The sequence below is a fragment of the Condylura cristata genome, unplaced genomic scaffold (genome assembly GCF_000260355.1).
Source record: "Condylura cristata isolate star-nosed mole 26May11 unplaced genomic scaffold, ConCri1.0 scaffold00012, whole genome shotgun sequence".
Lineage (NCBI taxonomy): Eukaryota > Metazoa > Chordata > Mammalia > Eulipotyphla > Talpidae > Condylura > Condylura cristata.
In genome coordinates this window covers 16,500,084-16,523,448 of record NW_004567113.1, presented here as the reverse complement: position 1 = coordinate 16,523,448, position 23,365 = coordinate 16,500,084, and the positions used below count along the sequence as shown (strand labels likewise).

At 38.6% G+C, this 23,365-nt stretch overlaps 1 protein-coding gene across 1 annotated transcript in view; it reads left to right on the top strand.

Moving 5' to 3' along the window:
• Positions 1–23,365, top strand: part of FRAS1 (Fraser extracellular matrix complex subunit 1) — a 412,381-nt gene that overhangs the window by 294,748 nt on the left and 94,268 nt on the right. The window contains exons 31-35 of the mRNA XM_004681192.2: positions 4,059–4,237; positions 8,310–8,426; positions 16,022–16,136; positions 17,693–17,830; positions 19,892–19,924. Coding sequence (XP_004681249.1) covers positions 4,059–4,237; positions 8,310–8,426; positions 16,022–16,136; positions 17,693–17,830; positions 19,892–19,924 — 582 coding nt within the window. The remainder of the gene's footprint in view (positions 1–4,058; positions 4,238–8,309; positions 8,427–16,021; positions 16,137–17,692; positions 17,831–19,891; positions 19,925–23,365) is intronic.

The window sequence follows — 23,365 nt, the reverse complement described above, 5'->3', positions numbered from 1 at the left end:
CAGAGACAGAGTGGGGAGCAGAACTGACCAAGTACACTGCTGAGGGGAGCAGCGGGCAGGTCAGGAGAGGTGTCTTCCTGGCCATCTGGGTCAGCTCCGGGGTGGGGATAACACTCATCTTGAAGAGGCTTTAGCTTCTTAGCGCTGTGCTTTAACCTGCTGTGCCACCAGGGAGGGCCCAAATTAGATAATTTTTTATTTTAAAATAATTTTAAACCGAACTAAAAGTTGCAAAAGCTGCACAAAGGGCTCCTGAGTGGGCTTTACCATTTTACATAACCACAGAACAATGATCAATACTAGGAAATTAACAATAATAGATTGCTATTAGTTAATCCACAGACTTTATTCAATTTTGCCATACTTTTATCCACTGACTTTTAGCTAGATTAATATTTGTCTCTTTCAGCTCTAAAAAGCTTACTCTTTTGATGTATTAAAGCCTCTATCTTAATATCTAAGGTAGAATTTAGTCACTAAAATCCAAATTTCCTGAAGACAACCCAGTAACTTGATATTCTTTCTAAGGATTAACTATTACAATGCTGAATGAAATGCTGTTTAAGCTGGTTCATCTTGAGAAATGCGACACAGGCTTGTTTATGACTCTTTCCTACTATAACTGTTCTCATTAACTTCTTCCCATGCACATAATCTTTCTGTGTGTATAGAACTCTCATTAGTAATAATCAAGTCACATTACCCTGTGGGACCATTCAGAAATGGAAAAGGTAGTGAGAACGAAAAGCCCACTTAGCACAATCCCACTTAACACAAAACTGTTGACATCCATCTGTCCCAGTGATGTGTTGACACCACCTGGTTACCGTCTACTCATTATTTCTTTAGAATGTTCCAGGGGGCTTCAGGCTTTTTGTGAAGATTTGGCCATGGAACAGAACCAAATGGAAATTGCTCACATAGCATGAAGGACCTAAATTCACTTGCAGACTCATCACAGTTTTCAAATATAAGTTTAGACAAGTTGACTTATACTCATACCCTCAGCTACTTCACAGGCAAATTTAGTGAGATAGATTTCATGAAGCAATTTGAATCCCATTTAGGGAAGAATCTGACTTAATCCAACACAGTACCAACACAAAGTGATTTAGCATATTGTAAGAAAATTTTAGTACGAATTATTTCAATCTCAAAATAATCCCTGGGGAGCCAAATGAAATTCCCATTTAATTCTTTCTTCAGAATTCTTGGTTAAAATACAGATTTTTTTTTAAGATTTATTTATTGATTCATACAGAACTGGAGTACAAGCCAGAGATGCGGAGGGTGAGAGGATTCACCAGAGACAGAGCAGGGAGCAGAACATGCAGATCGAACAAGTACACTGCTGAGGGGAGCAGCGGGTGGGTCAGGAGAGATCTGCCGCGCCATGTGGGTCACCTCTGGGGCAGCAGGGTTCGAACTTATGTGGAAGTGGCTTTTAGCTTCTTAATGCAGTGCTTTAACCCTCTGCACCACCAGGGAGGGCCCTAAAATATAGATTTTAAGACCTCTGCGATGGTGCAGGGGTGAAAGTCTCAGCACGATCAAGTTCTCACCAGCCACTGCGGCATGAGTTCAATCCCTGGCCAGGGAGCTGACTAAGATGGTGTAGCAGACCTGTCTCACATTCTGCTCCCCTCAGCAGTGTATCGCAGGTGATCTGTCTGTTTTGCGCTCTACTCTGTCTCTGGTGAATCCTCTCACAAACACACGCCTGAACCGCTGTTCTGTATCTCAGTTTTTACATGAATGCATAAATAAAAATAGACAAATGTAGACTTTAATATAAAGGAAATCCCAAATAGATGTTATTCTTTTGTTTCTTAAGTTTGGACTGCTTTTTTAAACCTGGATTTTAATATACAGTGTCATTATCTCATGTTTGTGGTTTTATGATAAAAGCCAAGGTTCTCACCTTGCTGGGGTGAAACTCTGTAAATTACTGTTATTTTCCCCTTTCTACTCTTCGGCTGATCACAAAGGCACCGTGCATGCAATATCTCTCGCGCTAGATACTTCATCTTCCTTCCAGCTTGCTTACCCCATCAGTGTTGTGTCTTCCCTACCTGTCACCCAACCTAGTAGGTTTCTTCCTCATCCTTCACACTCAGTGCTTTGCCAAGTTCTCTTGCTTTCATACATTCTGTGTTCCAAATTTGTTCATGCCATTTACCTACTAAAATCTCACAATGGCTTGCAGATGCTTATGGGGCTGATCTCAGAGGAAGAAACTACATCTTGCTTATCTGTGAATTCCCCTTCCTTAAAATACCAACAGTAGAAGTTAGCACCTAGTAGCTACTCACCAATTATTTATTGAGTTAAACAAGTCACAATCCTGTGAGTCCTGATATTCACTTGGCAGTGATTTTTTTTTTTAATCTCAAAAATGGGTTTATTTCACTAGCCCTTGTTAGGTAAATTCTGCTGAGCCTTTGGATCATGAACCAGAATAACCAGGAAATTGATGTTTGAATGCTTTGTATCCTTCAGCTCTTCACATTTTCACTGTGAAAATTTCTTCAGAGTATTTTGCAAATGTATTCACAGTTATAAACTGTCCATATCCTGGAAAAGTATGCTTATCTTATGAATAGAAATATAAGCGGGGAGAGGTTGGGTAATAGAATCTGTGACTTATGTACAAATGAGATAGAATACAGTTAAGACAGTAGAGATGATTCTACATATGATTATGTAAAGAAGAATATTGGTGTTCTCTTCAGTGTTTCATCATCATTCAGGATATTGTGCTCATTTTAAACTTGAATTTAGGGCATATAAATATTACAGTATTGCCTTTGAGCAAGAAAACAAATTTCTCTGGAGTAATCAAAATGCCCTATCAATTGCCTAAAATGTACTGACATCTGAGTATCCTATAGAAATTTCTCTCTCTCTCTCTCACACACACACCATACACACATACTCATCTATCCCTCTTACTGTTACTATCTGAGTGGAAGGGAAGCTTTCAGATTTATTGTCAGATGCATTTTCACGAGAACATGGCTTCTATTTTTAACGGTTTATCTATTCTTCTGTTTGATCTTCATGTGACAGTATATTTTCCTTGTGAAACTTTAATTGTTTCTATAATACCTCTTTGTTTGCAGTCTCACTTTCAGAACGCAGTAGCTTCAGGTGAACAATAAGCAATAGAAACAGATTAATGGTGCTAGTATTGTTTAGGTTTAGATTTTTTTTTGCTCCAATTCTAATAAAGTTCAGAGAATGGAGAAGGAAAAAACACACATCAGTTTTTAACAGAGTAACTTTTCCTCTTGGAAACATTCATGTTTGGTAACGGTTTCATGCCCACGTATATCAGCTTTAGATTCAAATGCCAGCTTGAGTCAATTTATGTGTCCTGAGTCAATCATCAAACAGTTATAAAACCAAAAAAGATAAATAACAACAAAGAGGAGAGCCAACATTCTTCATACATTCCCATGAAGTATGTGCTCTTGCTTTTGTTTTATACTGAGGAACAGTGGCTTTTAGAGCCTAAAGTAAGCTCACACGACTAGACAGGTTGGAGCTGGGTTTGAACTGTCCTGTAAAGGGTTTCATGCAGTGTTTGCCATATACATTCCAGGGTTCGTTATTCATTTCACTGTATAGAATTATCCCAAGAATAACCTTTTTTGGAAATTTTTAAAATTTTCACTATCTTTACCAACAAAAAGTTCATATTGGAAAATTTTGTTTTTCATAGAAAGTTCTAGGTGGAAATAAATCTAGTCAGTGTCCTGAGTATTTGTTTGCAGTATTCTCCTTATGTAAGTTTAATAGATAAATCAGGAACTTCATCCTCATCCTTGAATAACTTTTATTCCTGCTAGCTTAAAGATGGGACTTATGTGTCTAAACTTGGATTCAATTATCTGTAGGATGCTGTGTTAATGTCCTTTCCTTCACCTTGAGTAAAAATAAAAAAGTGCATTCTTTTTCTTCTCATTAAAATATAGAAAAGGTAAAATAAAAGGCAATGAAGTCTCAGACATAATTTCACTTTTCTCAGGGGTCCACACTAACTGTGACTTTCCTAGGGGAGCTGGTCCTTCTGGTTAATATGCCCGCGGACAGCCCTGCAGACGAAAGGCAGCACCTACCTGATGGGAGGACAGCAACCCCCACCAGCACCTTCACCCAGCAAGACATCGACGAAGGCATCTTGTGGTACAGGCATTCAGGAGTCCCAGCCCAGAGTGACTCCTTCCGCTTTCAGGTACACTTTGCTCCCTGACTTTTCTGATGTATGATGGTCCAATGAAGTCATCACCCTTATTTATAAACAGCTCATTTTGTGTGGTTGCCTGAAAAATCAAGGAATAAAAAAAAATTGTCAACAGTGTTTAGAGATTTTTTTTGTCAATTGAATTGTATGGGTGTCTCTATAAGCAGAATCATTCCATAGCAAAGAGGTTTCTAACAATGGCTTAGAGAATCCAGGAAAAGAATGAATTAAAATGGCATGCAGGAAAGCACTTGCTTTTTAAAGAGGTCTTTGGAATATTTAATATCTTATGGTAAGATCATGGACTTGGCAATAATGGGTTCATATTTTAGTTCTGCCATAGACTAACTATACAAGTTGTGGGAAATTACTTAGGTAAAATCCTTGTGCTTTTATTTTCTTCACCTGCAAAACAGAATTATTGTAAGGATTTTATGAGTTGATGCATATGATGCATTCAGAATATTTCCTATCATGTGGTGTTTGTTGTTACCAGTTACAAAAATTGATTAAGTGTTAGTTATAAACTGAATGTTGGGTGCACCCCACCCACCAAATTCCACCTTGAAATACTGTACCTTCCCCCATGTAATGGTAGCTGGAGACAAAGCTTTTGGTAAGTGACTGACTAGCAATAGATGAGATCATAAAGTTGGTGCCCTTATCAGTGGGATTAGTGCACATACCAGGGTCACTGGAAAGCTTGCTCTCCACCATGATTATACAATGAGAAATTGCCTGAAGAAGACTGTCCCCAGAACCCAAGCTTGTTGGTACTCTGATCTCAAACTTCCAGCTTCCATAGCTATGAGAAGTTATATTGTGTTGTTTGTAAGAGGCACAGTCTATGGCATTTAATAGTATCATCACCTGAGCCAACCTGAACCAACCAAGACAAACAAACCATAAGGAGATTGTCAATAAGTTTAAAGTAATAAATATACTGGCACATTCTTTGGCTATTTGTACATATAACTAGAAATTAAAATGGTTTAAAAATCCAAACTATGTGGAATTTTTTAAGTAGTCTTCTAAATAATTACTAGAAGGAACATGAAGTGGCAAACTATTAAGACATACTGATGAGGTGGAAATAATTTACCAAAACTTAAAAGATGTGAACAAAATAGTCCTCACAAGAAAATTGATGGCGTTAAGCTCTTGTTATTGAGTAAGAAGGCATGAAAATTAATGGACTAAATATTTAATTCAAGAAGCTGGGGAACCCCAAGGGAAACCTAAGAAAAGCAGAAGGAAAGAATTAATAGAGATAAGCAGAGGAATTGATTAATTATAAAATGCTAGAATTGATAAATGAGTACAAAGCCTGATTCTTTGGAAAGACCAATAAAACTAGACAAGCTTCTGCCTACCACCATTTGGAAATAAAGAATTGAACAGAACTACAAAGAAATGAGGATTTATGAATGAGAAAGAGTCTTTAGGCATAGATGCAGAGTAGAAATCAGGAAAGTATCAGAGAAAATGCAAAGAAGGTCTCCTGGTGTTAAACCAAAGCAGCATCCTGTCCCCTCCATATCTGACTCTTTGTCTAGGAATCCAGTTGGGGATAAATCACTGTGATAGCTCACGTTGTTAAAATTATCATCCATTCTGTTTCTGATGGCTGGTGTGCACATCTTCATTGCGTGATTAATTTATATTGTGTAGAAGATGTGCTTTTCTAGAGAACAGATTGAAATAAATTTAGAAACTGGTAAATTGAGATTATACTGAGCACATTTAATGTCCAGTGAGTGAGCAAATATTATGTGCCCTTTGCCCAAGTTAACTTTTCATTTTTAGCACCTGGTAACACAGCAGTTCTCAAAGACTGACTCAGAATGCAGGCAGAGACCTCAATCTAAAGCTGTCACCTTAGCAAACTACAATTTGCAGGTCAGCTTTTGCCTTACAGGCATCAGGATGAAAAACATTATAAATATGGAGTGTTTCCCTGGAAGGGGATTCTCAGCACCTGCTCAAAACAATACTTGAATGCTTTCTCAAGTTGGCTAGTAAGTGGGTAATTGTAAAATCACAAAAGTTATTTTGTTTTTTAAAAAAATCCCTAGCGTTTGACAGCCTATATACTTAGAAGTTTCCAAATTTTAGTTAGAAAGTGGGTCCCTTTGGAAAATCTTCACACTTTTTGTCAAAGCATGTGTAGAACTCCTGCTTAAAATCTTCAAAACCAATTCCAGAATACCTGCAATGGGGACAGCATATAGTTCTTTGGAAATGGATTTTGACATGTAGTCAAATTGCCAAAGTATTTCAGAATCATGTCTGGTAAGAAGAAAAGAAGTAATTATTTTTGGTTAAAGCAGGGAGAAATGAGAAGGTATCAATCTTAGTTTTCTTACATGATTTTTAGAGGGAGGGAACTCCCTCTGAAAAGTCCCCAAAAGTACATTTTGAACACTGGCAGAATCTTTATTGCAATATGAAATAACTCTCCAAAATGATGTTTTCCTGGATGTAAAAGTTCTGTGTTTGTTTTTAAAGTCTTATTGTTTTATAGGCTTACCTCATATTTTGATTGAAATGACACAGAAACTCTAACTATGTGCTAAAATAAATGGTTAGCAACTTTTCCCATTCATCATTTCCATGTCCCTAGAGAATTTTAAATGAAGAAAGATGCTGCTGTAATGATTCTTCTCCTTCTTCTCTTCTTTTTCCCCTTAAAGTAGAAAATACAATATAATACAATGCAGTGAATTGCATGGATTTAATTCCATTTTAATGTTGATGTGCTGTCATGAGCCATCAGTGCACTCCATCTGTTCCTTTGCATGTAAGACTTGGTTTTATGTGCTACAAGTGATGGTAAAATATATATATATATAGAGAGAAAGTATGTATATAGAGAGAGTATGTATAGAGTGAGAGCAAAGCATGTGATTTACAGTCATTTTTGACTTGTGCAGGTGCCCCGGTTTGGGTATGTTCAAATCATGTTAACTTGACTTCAGGGAACATGATTTGAAAAAGACCAACCTATTTTACACCAGTGTCCTTAACTGGAAAATTAAAACTGATTGCCTTGCTCAGTAATGTGCCCCACATATCCCTGCCTGAACTGTGCATCCTTGCTTTTCTTCTAGACATAGTAGAATAGAGGTTTTTTTTTTTGCCCCTAATTTCCTAAAGCTAAAAGACTGACTCACCTTGGACAGTAGGAAGATTAGGAACCTGCTGTCCTATTTAATTACTGCCCCTATTGTCTTTGTGACCTTGACACTTGGCTGAACCTTTTTGGCCTTCAGTTTTCTTATTTGTGAAAAAAGAAGATAATATTTACTTTGTGGGTATTAATAAAATAAATCTTGAAAAAATATTAGTGTCATGCTAAGCCCCTTATAAAAGGCTCAGTGAATTGTGGCTATTGTGATTAGTATCATTTACAGCAACACTCAAGATATTTCCATGAAAATATGTAGATGTTTTGAAACTACCCAAAAGATACAAAAACACTGATCCAAAAAGACACCTGCACCCCCATGTTTATTGTAGCTTTATTTACAATAGGAAAGACATGGAATCAATCCAAATGCCCAAAAGTAGATGATTGGATTAAAAAGATGTGGTACATATATACAATGGAATATTACTGAGCTATCAAAAAGATGTACCTTTTGCAGCAACATGGATGGAGCTGGAAGGGATTATGTTTAGTGAAATAAGCCAGAAAGAAAAAGAAAAATACCAAATGGTTTTACTCATAGCAGGAGTATGAAAGACATTTTGCAGGGGGTGGAGTGGGGAATGGGATCAAAAATGGGGAGGAGGAGTGCACAGGGCTATGGTGATGACACACAGGTGAATTGGTGATGGGAAGCCCACGGGATTACAACTGAGATGGAAAAAGGCACAAAATGATGTTAAAATAAAATATTATTATAAGAAAATTAATATTAAAATATGAAAAGCAGGGTAAAAATTGGCATACAGAAGGATTGGAATTCAAAGAAATATGGTTTAAATGGAAAAAAAAAATGTAAGCAAACATACTCACCTAAGTAGAGAATGAGGGACTCATTGGTGACTTTGCTTTCAGGTGTCCAGTGCCACAGATGCCCACACCCATCTGGAGAGCCGCATGTTCAACATTGCCATCTTGCCACAGACGCCTGATGCTCCAAAGCTCTCCCTGGGAGCATCTCTCCATATGACAGTGAGTTGAGGGTGGAGGTCATGACTTAGCTTGGAGAAGGATTTGATAGTCTGCCTTTCTTATATATAGTAAATGCCTGGCCCTGAACACAGACTCTGGGGCAGCAATAGCAGCTCTGGGTACACATTTCTCGTTGACTTGAGAAGGAAACTTAAAATTCTTAGAGTATAAAGGAGGTTTCCCTTTAAACTCCACCTCAATCTCTGAACCATTGTTGATGTCTTTTGTATCTCTGGACAAAGAGCTTCTCCCTACATATTTGGAAGGGATTCAGTCTTATGTTTATTTAATCAATACCATTCGATATCATTATTTAGTCAACTATAGGTCTCCTAACAGGAGAAATCTTTATTCTATGTTTTAGAAGCCCTATAAAGGAAGCTTTCTTTCTATCATAAGTTTCCTGAAGAAGGTAATGTCTATTCTGAATCCAGAGATACAAGATGGACTTTTCCAAGTGAAAGTTTGAGGGGCAAGTAGGAAGGAGAGGAGAAGTGATAGTAAAAGGCACTACCGAATGTGAAAACAGAACATGCAAAAAAAAAAAAAAACACCAACAGAGAGAAGAGTGGTGGGGAAATTGCAAATCAATGGAGAAAGCAGGAAGGCAGAGGAAATGTGGTGAGGATATTGTCGTGAACTAGAACACAGGAGCCTTGTATGCTGTGTGGGGAGAAGGATGCTCGCATGGAAAGTTGCCAGCCAAATTAGTACATGAAGCTTAGTTTAGACAATTAGCAATTCCACTGTGACCCCATATCTAGAGGGCTGGTGCTGTTCTAGATAGAGTTATAAGTATATGAGCCCTTGTAAATTAATCATGATGGACCCACGTTTTAGTTAGTGCCCACATAATTACACTCCAAAACAATGTATCAGCCCTGAGCTACAACAAAGACAGTAGCTATAGTTTTAGAAATTATGGGTCTGGGGCACGACAGAGACATAAAAGGGGAAATAGAAAGTTTCTAATGAATAGCTGGTATCGGCATTTCCACCGTAAACCGTAATTTAAAGAAATCATAATTCAGCAACACTGTAAAGTCTATAATTCATCATTCTGACTGGAGGAACTTGGATCAGAATTTTCTCTAAAGTGTAGGGAAAAATGTGCATACACTTTTCTTGCCAAATGCTAATGCAGTATTATTTTGAATTTAGAAGAAATGAATGGGCCAGGTGCCAGGAAGATGATTCCCGCTCTCTTGCTGTGGACCTCTAGATACTAGAGCTTTTCAAGATATTTATCCTTTAGGATCTCAAGTTGATGTTTGCAAATTAGGTGTGTCCAGCATACCTTAGAATCTCACAGAGGTTACCGTAGCATATAATGTGATTGATCTAGTATTTCATTCCTTAAAAACACACACAGTTTATATTTCTTTTGGCATTAGTCAGGGCAATTACTGCAGAACATACTTGCGATGTCTTACAGAACACATTCTCATTTCAGTGTTGTAGACTCCTCTAGGCACACACGTTTTGTAATAGTTGGTAAACATTATGAGTACATATGCTAAGTATACAAGTATATTCATGTCATTTTTTTAAAAAAGATTATTTATTCATACAGAACTGGGGTACAGACCAGAGATGCGGAGGGTGAGAGGATTCACCAGACACAGAGCAGGGAGCAGAACAGGCAGATCGAGGAAGTACACTGCTGAGGGGAGCAGCGGGTGGGTCAGGAGAGGTCTGCCGTGCCATGTGGTCACCTCCCGGGCAGGCGGGAATCGAACTCATGCTGAAGTGGCTTTAGCTTCTCAGTGCTGTGCTTTAACCCGCTGCACCACCAGGGAGGGCCACATACATGTCATTTTTTAAGGTTCTTTTTTTATGCATACAGAGCTGGGGTACAGGTCAGAGTGTAGGGAATGAGAGGATTCATCTGAGACAGAATGGGGAGCAGAACAGGCAGATCTACTGAAATACACTGCTGAAGGCAGCAGCGGGCAAGACAGGAGAGGTCTGCTGGGCCATGTGAATCAGCTCCCTGGCTGGAGGTGGAGCCTATATCGAAGTGACTGGCATTAGCTTGTTAGCACTGAGACTCTAACCCTGCACTGCCAGGGAGGTCCTTATTCACACCATTTAAGTGTATTCACTCCTATTTAAGTATAGGAGTCTGTTTCCCATTATTCAGTCATAAAGTCATATATGCATTAGTTCCCCTAAATTTTGCCTAGTGCTGTGGAAGACATTTAAGTTTCAGTAACCATTAAACAGTCTGTTCTCAAGAAACTTACAATCTAAATGGGAAGCCACGCAATAAATAGCAGCAACACAATGATGGATGCCATGACAGAGCCATGCTAGGGGAACAAATAAGAGAGTGCCTGGTCAAGGGGATATAGGGCTTAAGGAAAGCTTCCTCTAGGAAGTAAGCTAAGCTAATTAAAGAGTAAATCGTCTCCTGAGCAGGGTCCCGAACTTCAGTCTGCTGTAGGATCCTCCTTTGGAATTTGTTAAATCACAAGTCTCTGGACCCCTCACCAGTTGTCTGATGTAGGGCTGAGAATTTGCATTTCTAACAAGTTCCCTGATAATGTGGTTGCTGCTTATTCTGCTCACCACACTTGAAAAATCACTGACCTAGACTCAAACTAGGGGGAAATTCATTACAGGCAGAGGAGCAACAAGTGAAAAAATATGGAGAACCAGAAGAACTTGACATGCTCAAGGAATTAAAGAGTTCAATTGGTTGAACCATAAACTCTTGGATTAAAAAAAAAAAACTCACAAGAAATGAGAGATCAGTGAGATCATAGAGTAGCTTAAAGATAAGTAGAGGAATTTCTATTTTGCCCTGAAAGGTTGTTGGGGCAAGTAGGATGTCGAACGCTTCATAGCAGAGAAGTGACACGATCTGATTTTCAATTTAGGAAGATCGTTCTGACTGCAGGGCAGGGAACAACCTGGATGGGAGCCAAGCAGGGAGCAAGGAGGCCAAGAAAAAGGCTATTACAGTAATCTAGAAGAAGTATCAGCAGGGTGAACCCCATGCAGAAGAGTTATTGGGATCTCAAGAGGTCCTTGTGCACATGTCTTCATTGCAGCATTACTCACAGTAACCAAGAAGTGGAAGCTAACTAAATGTACTGCAACAGATAATAAATGGATAAAGGGGTATATGCAACAATGGACTATACCAACCTTAAAAGAAGTAAATCGGGCCCTCCCTGGTGGCACAATGGGTAAGGACCGAACACTTCAGTGCCAGTTCGATCCCCGCCCAGAGGTGACCCACATGGCACAGCAGACCTCTCCTCCCCTCAGCAGTGTGCTTCGTTGATCTGCTTGTTCTGCTTCCCACTCTCGCTCTGGTGAATCCTCTCACTGTCTCTGTACCTCTGGCTTGTACCCCAGTTCCATATGAGTAAAATAAATAAATCCTTCCAAAAAAAAAAAGTAAATCATCTATTATTTGTCTTAGAAGATCCTTAAGGGTAAAAATCTATGATTATTAATTTTGGTATCTTTCTGAACATCCAGCACAATGCCCTATCTAGAATAGTTACTTCGTAAGTATTTGTTCACTGAATGACTGTTGTCACACCTACTTTCCCTCAGCTAATAGACTAAATTGTATCACCTTCAGATTCATATAACAAAAAAGTCAGTTGGCTACTACATACACACATTTCAAATACGATATTTTTATTCCTGCTCTTAAGGAAGAAATAAACTCTAGTATCTCAATGTGAAAGAACTATTTGTTATTTCCTTTTTTGGATGATTGCTGTGTTCAGAGGTGGGTTGTCTGTGGTCACTGGTTGAGGGAACAACCTTGAATGAGTCTTATGTTTTGTTTTGCTGATTTCATTGGATTCCATGGTGATTGAGGTCTTAAGAGTTTTCTTAAAACCTCTCTTATTGGGTCTGGCAGGGGTCTAGTGAAGGCAGTTGATCTCTTTAGTGATGCAGAATCAAGTCTGGTCATGCTGTACTCATTTTATGATTGTGCCCATGCTTTCTCTTACAACCTTTCATACACTAATGACATTATTATCTCTGGAAATGTTTCTTTATCCTTGGGCTGTCTGTTGTGCTTTATCTAAGGCTTTCATGCTACTATCATTCTCTGCATTAGTTATTTACAATTTTCTTCTACTAAAAACTGGAATTCCTTAAGGAAACAGTCTAGATCTGATTCAGCTTGTATATCCCACTGCTCTTTGCTTGGTTCCTTGCACATAGTAGGTTCCTACTTAATACCTGCTACCTGCGTGTATGAACAAATTATTTTCCTAGTGAAACTGACATGAGTTCTTATAGAACCTCCATTTTACTTATATTATCTTTTAGTCATTATTCGGTCATTTCACTTCTCAGGTCTGCCAGTGGCTTTGCTGCTTTGGTAAAATGATAGCATGTGAAACTGATCTTTCTTTTAATGGAGGGTGAAATGATAACCTTGTTTATAAATACTGACCTGGAATAAAGGTTTAAGTCTGGAATAAAGGTTTAAGTCATGTACGCTTTGCTACAGCTTAAGAGTAAAAATAGTTGAGCCTTTGATTCTGTAGATGGCATGAAATACAATGAAAATATTCTTTAAAAATTATTGATAATGTTCTTACAATGTTTTTGTTTGTTTGTTTCCTTGCTTACTCTTTTTATAATGGTATTTTTCATTCATTTAACAAATATTTATTGAGTACTTTCATGTGTTATATGCTGGGGATCCGTACCTGAGTAAGTATCCAGGGAATATATATTCTTTGAGGGGGAAATAAACAATAAATAGTAATGAATAATCCACATATAGCAAATCAGTGAGGAGTATTATAAAAAGAAAATGACAATCAAGGCTAAAGGGATTGTAAATTTATTGGTGGAGGCAGATGAGAGACCTAGCTTACAGTTTTATTTATTTATATATGTTTAAGTTTTTTTTTGTATTTTGTTATAGAAGAAGGGTATAGGTCAGAGGTGTGAGGGCATGAAAGGATTCACCAGAGACAGAGTGGGGAACAGAACAGATCTACTGAAATACACTGCTGAGGAGAGCAGCTGGCAAGACATGAGAGGTCTACTGCACCATGTGGGTCCCTGGCCAGGGTTAGCACCATTATAGTGGTGATAGTGCTGAGAGTTAACCTGTAGGCCACCAGGGAGGCCCTCATTGCAGTTTTAAATAAAATGGTCAGAGTAGGCTTGTTATGACAATGACATTTAAAGAAAGACCTGCAGGAGACAAGTGTGATTGTTCGACTGATAGAAGAGGAAAGAGCATGTCAGGCCTAAGGAACCATGGGGTTAAAGGCATGGAATTGGGAGCATGCTGGTATTTTCAAACAACAAACAAGCCAATGTGAGGAGCAGGTTGAGTGAAAAGAGTCATTGGCATGAATTCACCGATGTGCTAAGTGTGTGATAGTAAGGGGGTGGAGGAGGGAGAGGATGCAGATTATGTTGGGCCTTACAGGCCACTGTAAAAAGTTAGCTTTTATTCTGAATAAAATAGAATGACGTTGTAGGTATTGAGCAGAGATTCCAATTAACGTCATTTTTAGCGGGATGTCTCTGGCTGCTGTGCTGAAACAGGCTGTAGGGGGAGAAAGAGAGCAGTTAGGAGGCCCCTGTGGTCTGCCAGGTCACAGAGTGTGGTGTCCAGGAGGGTGGTGGGAAGGAAGAGAGGAGAAGCAGTTGGATTCTGAATTTACTAAGAGGTAATATGGGTATTATGAAAACCATTACTCTGTGATCTTCTTTTGTTGACAGAGTTTAATGAAAAAAAATCTTTGGTAATGATTTCTATAAAATTCAATCTCGTTTCTTGCTATGTTTAATTGATAAATATTGAACATTTCAAATAGCCAATTTAAAATTGATTATACTTTGGTGTATCTCAACCTCAATATTGCTTTCTTCAGATGATCAAGTTCTTACTTTTTCTGCCTAGTGTCCATTTCTATTAGTAGAGAAATAGTACCAATAATTCCACAATAAAGTATCTGCTATCTTGGATGAAACTAATTTCCATATTTCATAGTCCTATGTTCATAATAATTTCCTCTCCTTACCATTTTACTGTTTTAGTGACATCTTGGTTTATAAAATGTCTCGTAATACTTTGATAATTTTCAGTTGTGCTGAGGGTTTTGAGATTATACAGTGGGAAGCAGTATCGAATAATGCACTTCTTTCCACTGCTTCCTCTCATATCTGTACTCATATGTGTACACCTTCATAGGTGTGTACACACACACATGGTTTGTAACCCCCTTATAAAGGTCCACATTTTTAATTTGTTGTCCTTACATGTTTTATTTTAGGGTGAGAGACCAGCTGCTATTTGCAATTCTGATTTTCCTTGCTCATTACATTCCAGACCTGTTCAATGGCCTGAAATACGACTCTTTACTATAAGGGGGTTGTTCCAACCTGCAGTGGCTGCTGTCTCCAAGACTCCTATGCCTTGGGGACAATTACAAAGCAACTGCAACCTTCAATCTTTTAGTGGTTAAAAAGAACACCACACCCTCCTCCATGAGAATTACTGAGCCCTACTTAATCTTTTCCTAAATGGGGAAATTCTTTCTGAAAGAAGCAGGGCTTCAAAGAGCAGGAGAAGATGTCAAACTCTAACCCTCCAGGGGTCAGTAGAAAGAGCTTGCTACCTTGCAACGAGCTGGATATTTTTGGTCTGCTTTTTAAACAACTTCTGTGACCCAGCCAAGGGTCACCACCTTTCCAACTTACCTCTACACTGTTTTTGCTGCTGTCCCCAATTCACTGTTATACCTAGTCAAGGGATTCCAAATTTATTTATAAATTTGGAATAAAGAGGAATTTACTATTCCTCTTTATTTTTGAGCATTGCCATTGTCTGTGGGTTATAGATGTACATAGGTGGATGAATAGTAAAAGGTCTATACAGAATTGTCTTCTGATTAATTTCCTTTGACTTATTTACTGGATCTTGGAAACTGGAAAAGAAAAGCAGTATCTAGTTCTTTTGAACAGTACAATGGAGACAAAGAAAAATAGTGACTATTTTAATATGTTTTAATAAATACTTCTTAAGCCTCTGATTTCAAATGACAAGTCCCTTAGTTTTTAGACTGAGTTCATCTTTAAGCCTTTGAAACCGGAAAGCATCATAGTTCCCTTTAGCAAAGCTGGGGAATTGGGAGAACTTCTTTCACCAGATACCACTTTAGCCCATTAAATTGGAGGAGCGGAGATGAAAGGCTCCTGCTGTGAATCATGGAAGAGTAGAAGAGCCAGCTGTGAAGGCTCATTTTGACACATGTACCTCTGTGAGTGCCATGTAGGAAAAAGTGATCATATAGGGACTCCCACAGCTTACTCCAACATAAAGCTGGGGGCAAGGGAGATGGGGGAGAAGATCCAGAGTACAAGACCTGAGGCGGACTTTATAACCCTGTAAGATTCCTAAGGGCAGGACAAACCTGCCCTGCAAGAGACCAGATCTTTCTTTTAAACTCTGGGAGGAAATTTTGTGTTTCTCCTGCATTAGAACTTAAAAGCCAAGAGTGAATTTGCTTTGGTTTGTTTAGTAAGGTTTGTTTTGCTTCAGCTTTTGTTTTTAATCACACCATTTTTTTTTTTTCTTAAATTTTGTTTAGGCTCGGGAAGATAGCCTAACTGTGATTCAGCCACATTCCCTCTCTTTTGCAAACTCTGAAAGATCAGGTGGAAACATTATATATAATATCACTTCACCTCTGCATCCAAGTCAAGGTAAGATGTGCAGTAAAGGATTGTCTGAGGGATTCTGTGGAAACTGGAAAAGAAAAGCAGTATCTAGTTCTTTTGAACAGTACAATGGAGACAAAGAAAAATAGTGTTGACCAATCTTAAAAGCTCCAGAGTTCTGTCTGTTTATACTTGCTAACGATTTAGGGAGTCACAACTATTCATACTCTTTTGGCCTATCTCCTGAATTTAGAACCAGGAGAAGAAAAAGAGAGAGAGAGAGACTATGGTCAGACAGCTAAAGATAAATGTGTCAGCTTTGGTGTAGACAGAGCTGTACTGAAGAACACAGAGTATGTGTGTTTCTATAACTGTAGTCACTGGTTGGAAGGCCTCCTCCCAAGCTAGGCAGTCTGTAGGAACAGAGCCTGTTTTGCTAAGGTTGACTGTAAGAATGGTAAGATTCATTCTGGTCTGGGGAGCAAACCAGAATGAGCATGTGTTAAGGACAAGGAGCTCTGTAAAGACTAACATGGGCCACAGACAGGCACTCGTCCAACCATAGAGGAACATGGAAGTGGAGAGCTCCAGGCAGAGAAGTGGCCCCTGTCTTCAGCCTCCAGCCTTTAGATATCTTTAACTAATGAGTGGATGCTTGACAGAGGGGCAGTTGTCCCTCACAGAGGAAGATCAACTTGTATAAAAGCTCTGCTGCTCCTCTCTCTATGGCTGGCCTCCCCAAAACCAACCAGAGCCCTAGATATCGGCCTTCCATATTATCAAATTCTCAAGGAAAAACAAAAGTCCAAAAATTAAATTCTCTTACCCTTCTGATAAAGTCAACAGAAATTAAAAGTCATCCTTCTCTCTCTTTTTTTTAATCTGTCAAGTTGTAGTGAGAATGGTTTTCCCCACATTGCCAGGGTACAGATGAACTGCAGCCCAACTGCTGGAGAATGATCACGGGTCTCTCGGCCACTCCGAGGCTGAATTGGTTCAACAACAAGCCCCACAGCTGCCCTCCTTTTAAAGAGTTATTAGGACATTAAAGATGACCTTAGTTTTGTACCTGCACAACTTAAAAATGACAGGTGAATCTGCAGCCTCCGAAGCATCTGTCACAAGCAGAGCGATAATTACCCATCCAGTTTTTAGAATAATCAAGAACCATGTTACCCTTGCCAAAAAATCATCACAGAGACTAAGGAGTCTCTGAGGGGAAGAAGATAGAGTGAGAACATCACTGTACAATATCATCACAAAACCACGCTGGGCCATTTTCTCTGTGACCTTGACTTTTGAACTGAAACTCATTTGGGAGGTGTTCATAATTATGGTGCAGGGTTGATGACTTCTGGAGAATTACACTGCATTAAGAGCAATAGTTTGCATCTTACTATTCCTCATAGTCAGCAAATCCATGACAAGCACCTGCTTGAGGTTCAGATTTGCCCTTTCCTTGAATAAGTGCAGAATAATATACCAAGAGCAGCCTGAGAGCAAGTGTTCCTGAGCAGTAAGACATCACGGTGGAAAGCAGCTATATGTCCGAGTCATTCAGTCAGTTACCATCGTGCTCATGTGAATCTCCTCTTCTCCAGGTACCATTGAACACAAGGACCAGCCTCACTCTGCCATCCGGTATTTCTCACAGGACGACATCAACCGGGGCAAAATCATGTACCGTCCTCCATCCGCAGCTCCCCACCTTCAGGAGCTCATGCCCTTCTCCTTCGCTGGTAATGCATCTCTCCATTTTGGAACACCCCAATGTGTTCTGTGTATCTACACAGCATGCTCACCCTGACTCTTCCTATAGTCCTTCTGGCAAGTTTGGTGACACTGCTTAATAGCTCTTCAAATAGCTCGAGATCTGTCAGTCAAGATGCAGTCTGGGCTCAGTTCATCATTTGTCATTGATTCATGTGTGCAAGAATAATTCCAATATTTTCATTCTGTGCTTCCTTTGAATCACTGATTGAGGCCCCTGAAGAGTTTTATGGTGGTGAGGAAAAATGAGACATGAATTCTGTTCTTGATAAGTTTGGGTATATTGGTATAGAGACAGAACTTGCTAAATAATCTTATTTATGAATGATTAATTGCAGATGAGATAAGAGCTCTGAAAAGAAGCAAGAGGCTCAGCAGTGGAATTAGAAGACTGACCTAAACAGGGGTCATTGGAGATGCAGGAGGTTAGGCAGTGGAGGTATGGGTAGAATAAGTATGTATGTTGGAATAACCAGGCTGTGTGTATTTTGGAATAGTCAGGGGGACATTTCTGAAGGAAAGACAGGCACCTCACAGGCAGAGGATCAGGGGAAGGAGAGAATATGATGTTCCGGGCATTGAAAAAAGTCAGCTTGTCTGTCTGAAATGTGGAGGGCCAACCTGAGGTGAAACTTGAGGGAGAGATATAGGCCATATTTCAGAGGCCCAGGTAAGACTAAAGATTTAGATCTTCATCCCAAAAATAATGGGAACCAAGAGGTTTTAAGACATAAGGAAGGGAATAAGTGACTTTCATAAGGAACTCTGAATGGCAGTGATGTAGGTGGATTTGAGAAGGTCAAGGTGGATGAGGGGAATCCGGTGAGGACCATCCTACAGTACCTCAGAGAAGGTCCCATCTAGAAATGGAAAAAGGAGGCTACTTTTTGATTTAACAGAAGTACCTTTCAAAGGAAGAGAAGACACAGGAATAACCAAGCTTCCAATTCAAATAGTATGTCTTCTCCCACTAAACCAAATAGTTTTAATTCTTGCTACCTCCCATTCCTCTCCTTGACCCAGTCATTAAAACTGCTGACTGGAAATGTGTGTGTGCCTTGGAGTGATGCTAAAATTCATGAAGCATATTTCTTTAAGATATATGTCTGTGTAGCATGCTTAGTAGAGAGTATTATTGTTTCATATATCAAGAGTAGCTTTATTCATACAGAACAGCTGCTGATTTCTTATGGTGAATTGAACATGGATTCAGTAATTTTAGTGTTACTTTTTAAATTATGACAAGGACTTCAAGCAATAGTTGCTTTATTTATATAAATGCATGTGTCCAGAAAATATTTAATTCCTCAATTAGACTGAATTTTTCTATGGATTGGCATGTGGCTCTTTACTAACCAGATTCTATCTGCGTATCCCCAGTGTTTAATAAATAGGTAGCTAATAGCCCATGAATGGTCATGGTTCTCTAACCCCTACTTTGTAAGACCTACTTTTACAAGAAACTCAGGATATCCTGGGATTAGACAGAAAGAAAACGTCAGCCATGGTTGAAGCTATTTCTCTTTGTACTGTACTCGTCTGAGTTCTTAGAGCCCTTTTAGAGAGAGCAGAGTCCTGTCCTGTATAATATATGGGATAAATGCCACAAGATAAATCTCTCAGACTGTTACAGTGTGTAAATCAATGTCCCAAGCATCACTCAATTCTACAATAGAATTGACCTACCAGAGAGGCTTGTCAGTGACATACAGCATCACCCACATTCGCTGATTTGTAGGATTTTTATGTACTGATAAAATGAGAGCTGAATGAATGTATTATAAATCACCCTAACTGCTGTGATAAAATTATTCCACTATGTGGTTCTTTTTGTTACTTAAAATTAGTGCTGGCACCATTAAATTCAACATAACATTAGCAAATGACCTGGTGATCTTTTCTTCAACTATAACAATTTAGATTAAAACGTCTTTCTTTTCCTAACCTAAGTCCCCTGTTTTGTACCTTTGCCATCTATTCCTGAACCCAGAATTTATAGTTTACTGACATTTTCTCCTTTGTTCTTCCAGGTCTCCCTGAATCGGTGAAATTCCACTTCACAGGTGAAGACTTTGATCTCAATTTTATTAGAAACTGGTTTTTCCTTTCCTAATCCAGCCTTTTTTTGTGTGTCCTTCATTATTATTAGCTGTATTCTAAGAATTGCCTATAAATTTCATACATTTCTTTAGAAAAACTTACATGACTAGGTAAATAGTAACAGCTTAATTATGTATCCATGGAAAAATCCACCAAGGAAATTAAAGATTAGTGTTGTTTAAGCCTCATTTGTCTTAATAGCTGAGATGTTAGAATCAGGCTCCCAACTGCTTAAGGTCAACTAGGTCTGGAAAAGTTTCTGAACCTCTCTGTGCCTGAATGGGCATAATAAATGATAACTAAATATATGTAAAGCTCCTAGAACAGTAGAGACTCATAATCATCCCTGTGTGACAGCTAACAAGTGGTAGTCGTGTGTAGTCTGACATAAAGCCTTTCATTAACTGCCTTGCTATTGCGGAATAGGTGCTTTGACCCAGAAAATGAGTCAAAGCGGTGCTGAAATCCACAGAATCCTTGGTTCATAGGATGTGAATGTGACTAAGCAAAGATAGACTCAGACTTCGCATATATGTTGGGACAACCTAGGGACAAGCGTTCTTGGTTAAGTCTAGAGTGAGGAGGGCCAGCCATAAAGAGTATTACTAGGGCCTCCCTGGTGGCCTAGAGGTTAAATCTCATCCTTATCACTGTGATGGCTTGTGTTCAATCCCCCACCAGGGACTTATCCACATAGGCATAGCAGAACTTTCCTGGTTCACCTCCAGTTCCCCTCAGCAGTGTATTTCAGTCAATCCACCTGTTCTGCTTCACACTCTGTCTCTGGTGAATCCTCTAAACCACCCCCCACCCCCACCCCCACATCTCTGGCCTGCACCCCAGTTCTTCTATACAAAATTAAATAAAATTGTTAAAAATAAATAGCATCCTTAAATAGTTGTTTAGTTGAGATTGTCTATTTAATTGGAATTAATCATCCATATGTCCTGTTACATTTCATTTATGAATATAACTTGCTGGGATATATCCTCAATCCAGACTTTCCTTTCTATGAGAGTTACAAATCACACTTGAGCCAACAGCAAATTCAGTGTTGTGTCATAGCTGGTTTAAACCCAAGATCACCGATATCGACAGATTTCTAGGTAATTAATACAGTCACTAATAATATACAACAGAGTATAACAGTTTACAAATCAATTTATCAGATATTTTACTTAATCCTTATAATGAGAGTGTAAGGACATGTATTATTTTTAGCCTCTTAAAATTGAGTAAGATAAGAGTCATCTTGCCCTTATTCCCAGTCCTAGTAAACAGAGAACCAGGATTTTTTTTTTCCCATTTTATTTTATTTTATTTTTATTTTTTTATTACAAAGTTTATTTTTACATCATTTTGCACATTTTTTTTCCCTCTCGATTGTAATCCCCGTGGGTTTCCCATCACCAAATCACCCCTGTGCCACCACCATAGTCCCATGCATTTCCCTCCCTTCCCCCCTCCCCCCCCCTTTTTGATCCCATTCCCCACTCCACCCCCACAGAATGTCTCTGGTATATGGTTGTTCATTATTTTTGTTATTTTCTCGCCTGAGAACCAGGATTTTTATACAACTTTCTTACTCTGCGTCTGGGATAATTTAGTCTGATCTGTTTGTCTTTTATAAAGAAAAACAAGTGTAATAGTAGTAGTCTTTAAGTGTATTTTCTAAACCTCAGCTTAAATAGGTGAAAGGGTTAACAATTAACTTTCCAGGGCTTTAAGTTAAATGATCCTTGAACCTGCTCTACAAAGTCAAAGAAACAGACATTGGATTGATCTAAAATTAATTTATTTTGTTTCTGCCCTAGGTTCCTTTTTGTTGTTCAGTGATTTAAAAAATATGTTTTAAATACTTTTTATGAACAGTTTTCAGTGTACAGCAAATTTTAGAAGAAAGTCCAGGGATTTCCCATATTCCCTTTGCCCCTACACATCCAAAACTTCTACCATTATCAACATCATTTGCTACAATGGTACATTTTGTAATCAAGAGTAAGCACACACTGACACATCCATGATCACCCAAAGCCTATAGTTTATTTTAGAGTTCACTCTTGATGTACGTTCTGTGGGTTTTAACCAGTGCATAATGGCATATCTCATCATTTTCTCACACAGAGGATTGTTCACTGTTCTAAAAGCACTGTGTGCTCTGCCTATTCATCTACTCTACTCCCCACGTATCCCACTAATCTTTGGCAATCTTGTTATTGCCTTCCATAGTTTGCTTTTTTCCATTCTAGAATGTCACGAGTTGAAGTCATACAATATGAAGCCTCTTCATATTGGCTTATTTCAGTTAGAAATATGCATTTAAGCTCTCCCGTGCCTTCTCCTATCTTGATAACTCATTTCTTTTTAGTATGGAAATATACTCCATTGTCTGGATGTACCACACATTATACATTCACCTACTGAAGGACAGCTTGGTTGCTACCAAGTTTTGAACAATTATGCATAAAGCTAGTATAGACATCTGTGTACAGGTTTTTGTGTGGACATAAATTTTTAGGTGAATATCAAGGAATTCAGTTACTGTCTAATATGGTAAGAATGTATTTTCCTGTGTAAGAAACAGCTGTAATGTGTTTCTGTGTGGCTGGCACATTTTGCATTCCCCACAGCATTGTAAGAGTGTTCCTTTTGCCCACATCTTCACTAGCACTTTGTGTTGTCAGTATTCCAGATTGTGGCCATTCTAATTCATGCCTATTGGTATCATTAGAGTTTTAACATGCACTTCCCTGCTGATATGTGATGAAGAATATCTTTAAGCACTTGTTTGTCATCTGTGCATCTTTGTTGACGCATCTGTTAAGATCTTTGAACTATTTTTAAATCAGGTTGTTTTCTTATTGTTGAGTTTTAAGAGTTCTTTGTACATTAGTCCCTTATCAAATGTGTCTTCTGAAACATTTTCTCCAAGTTGTGTCTTGTCCTCACATTCTTTTCACTGAGCAGAAGTATTTAATTTTAATGAAGTCCAGCTTATTGATTCTTTCTTTCATGAATTATGTCCTTTGTGTTGCATCTAAAAAGACTTCACCATGCGCAGTCATCTAGGTTTTCTCCTATGTTATCTTCTAGATTTGCTTTTTATATTTAACCTGTTATCCATTTTGACTTAATTTTCATGATAGATAAAAGTGATATCATTTTTTTTTAAGACCATATTTTGAAATCTGGTAGGAAGAAAACCATCTCCTCTAGTCATAGGAGAGAAGATTTTGAACTGGGCATTAAAGTCTGCAGCAAGCCCACATCCTGACATTAAACCATAGAATGAGGAAGAACAGCTCATTTGGTTAATTAGCTAAGAAGATAGGCCTGAGCTGGCTGCTTCCAGTCAAGTGCAGATGCTTTTAAAATTCTAGCTACATCCAGCCCTCCCTGGTGGC